The sequence below is a fragment of the Dipodomys ordii genome, unplaced genomic scaffold (genome assembly GCF_000151885.1).
Source record: "Dipodomys ordii isolate 6190 unplaced genomic scaffold, Dord_2.0 Scaffold151, whole genome shotgun sequence".
NCBI classification, from domain to species: domain Eukaryota; kingdom Metazoa; phylum Chordata; class Mammalia; order Rodentia; family Heteromyidae; genus Dipodomys; species Dipodomys ordii.
Window position 1 is genome coordinate 4,953,177 of NW_012267367.1, and position 8,213 is coordinate 4,961,389.

The 8,213-nt window shown below is 35.4% G+C and overlaps 1 protein-coding gene across 1 annotated transcript in view; it reads right to left on the reverse strand.

The window, feature by feature from the left end:
• Positions 1-5,362: 5,362 nt before the first annotated feature.
• Med30 (mediator complex subunit 30) overlaps positions 5,363-8,213 on the reverse strand; it is a 12,963-nt gene continuing 10,112 nt past the window's right edge. Inside the window, exon 3 of the mRNA XM_013032239.1 lies at positions 5,363-5,748. Within this exon, the coding sequence (XP_012887693.1) occupies positions 5,653-5,748 (96 nt within the window). The 3' untranslated portion in view covers positions 5,363-5,652. The remainder of the gene's footprint in view (positions 5,749-8,213) is intronic.

Sequence of the window (8,213 nt, forward strand, 5' to 3'; positions counted from 1 at the left end):
CTTTTGGCTCTCCTTGACCTCTGGAAAATCTTGGAAGTGCTCAGAGTCTGTTAGTATGTAGGTACTTTTTGCTGTTAAAAGTTACCTTCCTACTGTAGCTTTATCTCTCCTATGAGTCTGGATAACTATGGCTCTGACATTTAAGATATAACATTATGTTTGTAGGTACAGATGAATTCTCTATTTATTTTTCTTATTGTCCTATGTTCTTAGTGCTTTATCACAGAGAGAAAAACATCCCTCAGGATTTCTTTCCACTGCTAAAAAGCTAGTAGTGCAATGATTCTTACCTTCGATTCATGTTAGAACCACTGGGAAGCTCTGAAGTCCACTGAGACCTGGATCCCACAGAGTTCAGATTTGATTGGTTTGGGGTGTGGCTTTGGCACAGGAAATTTTGACATCGACCCAGTTGGTTCTATTTTGTACAACTCGGGTTGAGAATTGCTGATACAAAACATAATCTTTGAATACTTGAGGCCCCAGGACTCAATATGGTGTCACCCATTTTATTTTGTATTGCTAGTCACTTTTGACTAATAATTTCATAATGAAATATAACTCCCACTAACCTGTTTATAATACTTTTCAGTAGATGATCAGAAAAATTTGTGAAATATACAGACTTTTAGACCCTCACTTTGGAGGTTCTGATTCCATATGTTTGTGGTAAATCAAAAGACATGCATAAAAATCACCAAAGTGATTCTTGATTCTTTTTAAATTGTAAAGGTGATGTACAAAGGGGTTACAGTTCCATAAGTAATGAGTACATTTCTTGTCCCTCATTTTCTCTTGCTTTCCCTCCCCCTCAAGTTGTAAAGTTCATTTCCAACAGTGTCTTGTGAGTATTGCTGTTGCATTAGTTCACCTTTGTCTTTTGTCTCACCATGACAACAGGGGAAAATGAAATAAATAACTGCAAACAGTACACTACAAAAAATAAAAACCTATTGGGGCTGGAAAGGCGGCTCAGAGGTAGAGTGCTTGCCTTGCATGCATGACACCCTGGGTTCCATTCCTTAGCACCACATAAGCAGAAAAAGCTGGAAGTGGCGCTGTGGCTCAAGTGGTAAAGCACTAGCCTTGAGCTGAAGAGCTCAAGGGACAGCAACCAGGCCCAGAGTTCAGGCCCCACGACCAATAAATAAATACTTCTTGTTTCTATATCTTGGAGTTCATTTTGATTAGTGCATTTATATGGTCATATGTACATAGCTATCGAGCTGTTGTGATCCTCTGCTAGGACTAGACATATTATTATAAATGAGGGAAACCATGGAGGCTATGTTTCTTTGGGTCCAGCTTACTTCTTTCCATTTCCTTACGAATCAGGTCATGCCATTCTTTCTGATGGAAGCATAAATTCCATTGTGTATGTATACCATGTTTTCTTGCTCATGCTAAAGTTAAAAGAAGTAATATTTCAAAACAACCTTGGAAGTTAAAATAGCATTGGGTATTTGTTGTTATTTTTGTTTGTCCATCGTGGGGCTTGAACTCTGGGCCTGGGCACTGTCCCTGAGTTCTTCAGCTCAAGGCAAGCACTCTACCACTTGAGCCACAGAACCACTTCTGTTTTTCTGGTGGTTTATTGGATATAGGAGTCTCATGGACTTTCCTGCCTGGGCAGGCTTTGAATTGTAATCCTCAGATCTCAGCCTCCTAAATAGCTAGGATTACAGGTGTGAGCCACTGGTGCCTGGCTAGCTTTGGGTAGTTTTAATAAAGAGCTCCTAATTGGTGGTCTTGCGTTTCAAGAATCTTTGAACAAAAATGGTCTTCAAGCTCAGATTCAATGTCAGGTTAATTTTCAGAATGAAAATTTAAAAAAAATTGCATGAAATTCTTAGTCAGTGAACAATCTCAGTTCTCTGTAGAAAAATAATCTTTAAAAATATAAATTTAAAAATATTAAGTGAATCTAAAAACTCAGTTTAAAACAGCCAGATGATTTAAGATTGTCACACACACACACACACTCACAATCACCCCTAGAAAACTTTCACATTAAAAATCCCAGCCTTGCTGCCCTAGTGTTTTACAGGATTAGACAAAACATTTAAGGCATCCAACTATTTTCGGCAAATTTAAGAGCACTTAGGGTAACAAACACTTTCAGGCTTTAGGGTTTTAGTTTAGAGCCGAAAAACTTCTCTACCTCACTTCAACTTCACTGGGAATTTAGGGAAAGAAAATGGATTACTCAAGCCGGAACTACATCAAAATGTCAAGTTAACACATTTTGGCTGGTAACAGTGCCTAGGGATCTAATGTCTGAGTGATCAAGGCAGTAAATTGCCAAATCATTTTAGAGATAATGTCCTTTCCAGAAGGCTGGAGGTTTCTTTCTTTCTTTTTTTTTTTTCTAAGCTCCTTCCTATCTGTGTTTTAACCCAGGCTAACCAAGGCCTGACAAGCTCACATGCATGCAATGAATTGAAACAGCTGCATAGAAACAGCTGCACAGAAAAATGTCAGCACAGAAGTCCATACACACATGAGCATAACCTAGTTATTTCTCCATAATAGCGAATGATGGATTTGGTTTTCTGTAAATGTTCTTTGGGCTTTTGAAGGTTGAATAACTGATATTATATCAACAAATGTGAAACGTGAGTAGACTGGTTACTATTGTTTTTCTTGAAAACCCTCCTGTTTGGTCTTCCCCTGGGAGTACTCGCTCCTTGCACAGTACCCTCCATGATTCTCATATCCAAGTGTTGGCCACAGGATGAGTTTAAAACCTGGCTCATTTCAATAATAATATTCATTTATGCAAAAGCTCCATCAGTAGGTTATATTATCAAAGCTTTTAGCGTATAAGACTCCTCAGTGTAGAGGTAAAGCTAAGGTTAGCATACAGAAAGGGCATCAGTAGAAAAAAAGTCAATGGAAGAATGTCTTCCCCAGCATTTGGTGATGATGCCTCTCTTGAAGGAGAAACTAGTAGACACAAAATCTTGGAAGCATTAAATCTTAGCTCTCACTCCTGAAGCGTTTGTTCCCACCACTTTCTTGGATTCCTCGAGCTCTTCTTTAGCATCTTTCCTGACTAGAGGAGATAATAAAGCTCCTGCAGGGTTTAATCTATTTTGGACTGAGTTTCTAACATTTGTCACCAAAATTCTAACATAGAATAAGATCAACAAGTCTTATACATCATTTTACAAATGAGAAAGCAGAGATAAACTTGCCCACGGCACACATTACAACAGAATTCATCTTTCTTTGCTCTTCAGTCTTTGGGCATACTCTCCCTCAAGAAAAAGTTGGTATTGTTGAGCACCTGGTGATTTTCCTTATTTGTATATGTTGTAAAACTGCTTACTACTCCCCATCACACTCATATTTGGTGTTAAGTATACTTGGGAGAGATTAAGGCATATTAGCCTTTCCTATTCGACTTTGGAGCTACCGTTCTGTAGCAGTGTATAGCTGCACTACTCAAGATCAATAACCACTATCAATAGTCATTATAGAGATATTATCTATAGATTCTACATCCAAAGAATATAATTCCCATATTCCTTCCAAGAACTGAATTTCTGGTGCTTTGAGCCAAGCAGCTTAGTGTGATTTTAAAAAATTATTTGGAAGTCTTTTATTTCTCAAGTATTTTATCATACCTACCTGGAATTAGTCATTAATGACAGTAGTAACTTATTTTATCATATATATTGGTATTATTTCTAAGTTTTCTTGAATATTCAAGTGTTTATGATTTAAATATCAGAAACAAAGTCTTTAAATGTTGGTTAAACAGAGCAATATGGGAAGTAAAATTAATGTACTTTCAGTAAATTATATTTGCCTTATTTGATTCTAGAATTTCAGTATTTGTTGCCACAGACATGTGCATTAGTGAAACAACACTTTTACAATACTAAAAAAACCTTAGGGCAAAACTTTTTTTCTGTTATCAGTAGCAAAAAATTAAATTCATAGGAATAACCACAATAATGCACTAAATTTATAATGGCAACCACAATGCCAAGATGTTGATAGAAAAACCTGTAAAACTGCAAGTCTTAATAAACAGTGGTTTAATCAGGTCTGTATAGTGGCATGGAAAGTTACAACATTCTCATCACAGTATCATACATCTTTACTTCTGCCCTAATTTTCAAGATGTCCCCTGTGGGTAAAGTCCCCATCCTACTGATTTGACAATTGTACACATGGAGTCTGAAGATGTCTGTACTTTTTGGCTTGTCTTCTTGTACTTTGACAGCTGTTATAGGTATCTGCAAAGCTTAGAATGCAATGTTGCCTTTTTTTTTTTAAACTAAAGGCTGTTGTACTACTTGAGACACAGTCCCACTTCCTGCTTTTTTGGTGGTTAATTGGCAATAGAACTCTCATGGATCCTCAAATATCTGTCTCCTGAATAGCTAGGATTACAGGAATGAGTCATTGGTACCTGGAATTTTGCCTATTTTGTATTAGACAGCATTTGTGCATGCTGTAAAACTGAAAAGGTTGGAAAGGGTATTACAATGAAAAGCTAACAAGTACCCTTCTAACTCTGATCTTTAACCACCCTATTTAACACCTCAGAGGAAATCAGCTAAGAAACTTGATCCACATATAACACAGAAGACAAATAGTATCTTAATAGGGTAAATTCACACCAGCTTGCTCAGTAGAGACTTTGGAATCAGGATGGACAAGTCTAGCTCCCATAAGCAGATCTATAGAGGATTCACTGTAACCTGAAAAACCACTTGTCATAAAAAACAACCTAATTTAATACTTTTGCATTTCCAAAACACATGATTAGGTTCCATCTGGAAAATAAGATGACTTGATCTAAAGAAGGTTAGCACATCAATGTAATTTTATCAATGTAATTTTAATTTGTGCTGTCCTCAAACTACATTTTTCTGCTTTTATAGGCATCATTTCAATTAAGATCAATACCTTGAACAACATAGTTCATTCTCAGCAATACATTTCTCTTTTAACTGATTTGAGTATAAACCAATTTAAAAAATTGAGCCAAGGTAGTTAACACATATATTTAATTTTAATTAATTTGTATCACAGATCGATGTTGACGCATTTTTGTGTGTATGTGTGAGCACCAGTTCTGGGGCTTGAACTCAGGTATCAAGTTCTTGTTTGGCTTTTTTCAAGTTTCTTGTTTGGCTTGAGCTACACCTCCAGTTCCAGCTCTTTGCTGAAGATAAGAGTCTCTCAGATTTGTCTGCTGGACTGGCTTTAAGTTGCAATCCTCAAATAACTGAATAGCTTCTTGAATAGCTAGGATTATAGGCATGAACAATGGATATTTTAATCTAAAAATAGTTACATTAAATTTTTTTTCTAAAAGGGTAATTGAACTGGACAATTTTAAAAATTATTTACAAAACTTTGCTTTATTCAATTAATGAAATTAACCAAAACACAAACTCTATCAAATTTTATTACAATGATCTTTTGTAGAATCAACAGATTTTTAAAAAGTTGGATACTTTAATGTAAAACTACAATGTAAAAATAGAAACTTCAGTTCAAGCAATTAAAGTAAGAGCAATTAAATAGTCCTTTCTAAGGGAGAAAAAAACAATAGCAATTAGTGGGGCAAAAAACAAAACAAACAAAACCCAGTGATATAGCATGTGCAGAGCTGGGAATTTAAATACCAGTCTAGTTTCTCATTGCCAACATGGCATTTATATCCCAGATGAGATTTCGTAATTGATCCATAATTTGCTTCAGCTGTTGATTCTTCTGCTTGAGTTTCTGTGGAAACAAAAGAATTTATCAAAAATGTTACATGAAACATAGACCAGGAAGTTCGACGAGTAAAGTGTAGTAAGCCATGACTCTAATGACCCAGAGTGCAATTGGGGAAAACAATCCTGTAATGCCGACTGTCTCTACCCTTTTCACTTCCTAAATACTCTGTGACTGGAACCTTGAATTTTAATTCAACCCAGGACTGTGGCTCGGTTCCTGTTATCAATTCTTTCTACTCTTTCACTTCCACTGGAAGTAAATTGTACATTTAATTACAAAAAATGTGGCTCTTCCAAGCATGGTGGTACACACTGTTAGTAGCATGCTCTTGAGCCAGATTCACTGGGTGTTCAGATATTTGCCCTTCCCTAATATAAATGGATGACAGTGCCAATTTATTGACGCTTCCATCAGAAAAATGCAGAAAGTAATCAAACCTATTTCCTAAGAGTTTTTAGGAGGATTATTATGATTCACAAAGTGTTAAAAGAGCCTGCATTGTAAGTAACCATTCTGTCAATGTTAATAGTATATGCAGAATGTAAACTGTCGATATAAAAAAAAGTACAATAAAAATACAGTGTCTCATGCAATTAGTCTTTGAGAAATGGGACAGATGTCACTACTCGTAGCATGAAGCAACCATAGCAACCTATTTCTAGTTCTCAAAACAGAAATCAAAATGGTCCTGTGCCCAATGCAATAACCTTCACAAGGAAGACTGCTACATGCCTGGAATGCTCATGGCTGTGACTCTGCACCTATATTTCTAGATCTACTAGACTAGAGCTCATAAACTCCTCCAAGCTTCCTTCCTTCAAGTCCTATGAAAATAGATGACACAGATAAAAATAGAGCACTTCTGCATGGAGTGTTTACTAGTTATTATTATTGGAAATCATAATTCAGTAATGGTTTTGGAAAAGTATTTGGAGCAATAATATTTAATTATATTCTTTTAAAGATGGAAATATATATGAATCCCATTACACTTTTTTTCCTTCTTCTTAATATAATTAATTTCTAAAAAATAATGTAAAAGTACCAAAAATAGGTCTCTTTAAAGATCAAATTAAAATATAGGCAAACAAAAAAATTAAAATACACCAAACTCTAAGGTACTTGGATAGCTTCTCTCAAAGATGCCACTAGGTTTTAAATTAAAAAATTAGCACACAAGTAAAACATCTAGAGTCAAAACACGTTTTGAGACTATCAACAGTGAAGCTGACAGTTATGCTTATTAGTGGTTAAATTGTAAATAAATTTTCATGACATGATATAAGATTTAATATATACAATCTTGCCACTGATTGATTCTAAGGGAGGTTGACAGCTGCTATTTTCAAAATCTATCAGCTGTGCATAATTTGTTACATTAACAGGTGAATATAGAAACAGGAGAATACTTACAAATATGTTTATGCTAAGTCAGACCAGGTAATCTAATATTCATACAAAGGCTGTGACACTTGATCAAACATGTCTTAACTTCTAAATGTAAGGACTCGATTATATGTCACCTGTAAACACTACCATGACATCTTTTAATTTCATTTTACTTTAACAGAATCACTCTAGGCAAAATAAAATTCACTCTTGTGGTTATAAACATATGGTTTTAAACAGGATTTTAGGATTGCAGGAAACATGAGAAAGTGAAAAGTATTTAAAAAAAAGCCAAAATCTGTACAACTTCAAGAATAAATTATAGTTAACATCTGAAAATACCCAACTGAGGATAAGGGACATAAGTCTACTTATTTTGATTATTTAAGAGAAAAAAATATACATTAGAATATTCTGAACATTTTCACTAAATACAAAATACGTATTTTTAGTATAACACAGATCCATATAGCACCTTATTTAGTATAATCAAATGCCAATGTATTAAAAAACAAGGTGTGTTATTTTTGTTTTTTGTAAAAGTTCATCAAAAGCATAACATGGGAGACTGGGTCTGGTGATACATGCTTGTAATTCCAGATACTTGGGAGATGGAAACTAGGAGGACTGTGGTTCAAGGCCTGTCCAGGAAAAAAGCTAGCAAGATTCTATTTCAACCAATAAGCTAGGTGTGGTGATATGTAATATAATCCTAACTATGCAGGACGGTGGCCCCTGCATAGCCTCCTGCATAGCTAGGATTATAGTTGCACACCACCACACCTAGCTTATATGTATATATGATAATGTAATATGTATTATATATATGACCTCCAGAAAAGTCTAGAGCAAAAAGGGCCAGATTCTTCCTAATTCCTTAGTTCCAATCCTACTGATGCAAGAACCCGCACAAAACATAAACAAACAAAAAACACATGACACAGAAACATACTTCCTTAGTCACTAAGTAAAGAATATTTCACCTGGGGCTGGGAAGGTGGCTCAGTGGTAGAGCGCTTGCTTTGCATGCTCAAGGCCCTGGGTTCGATTCCTCAGCACCACATAAGCAAAAAGGAAAA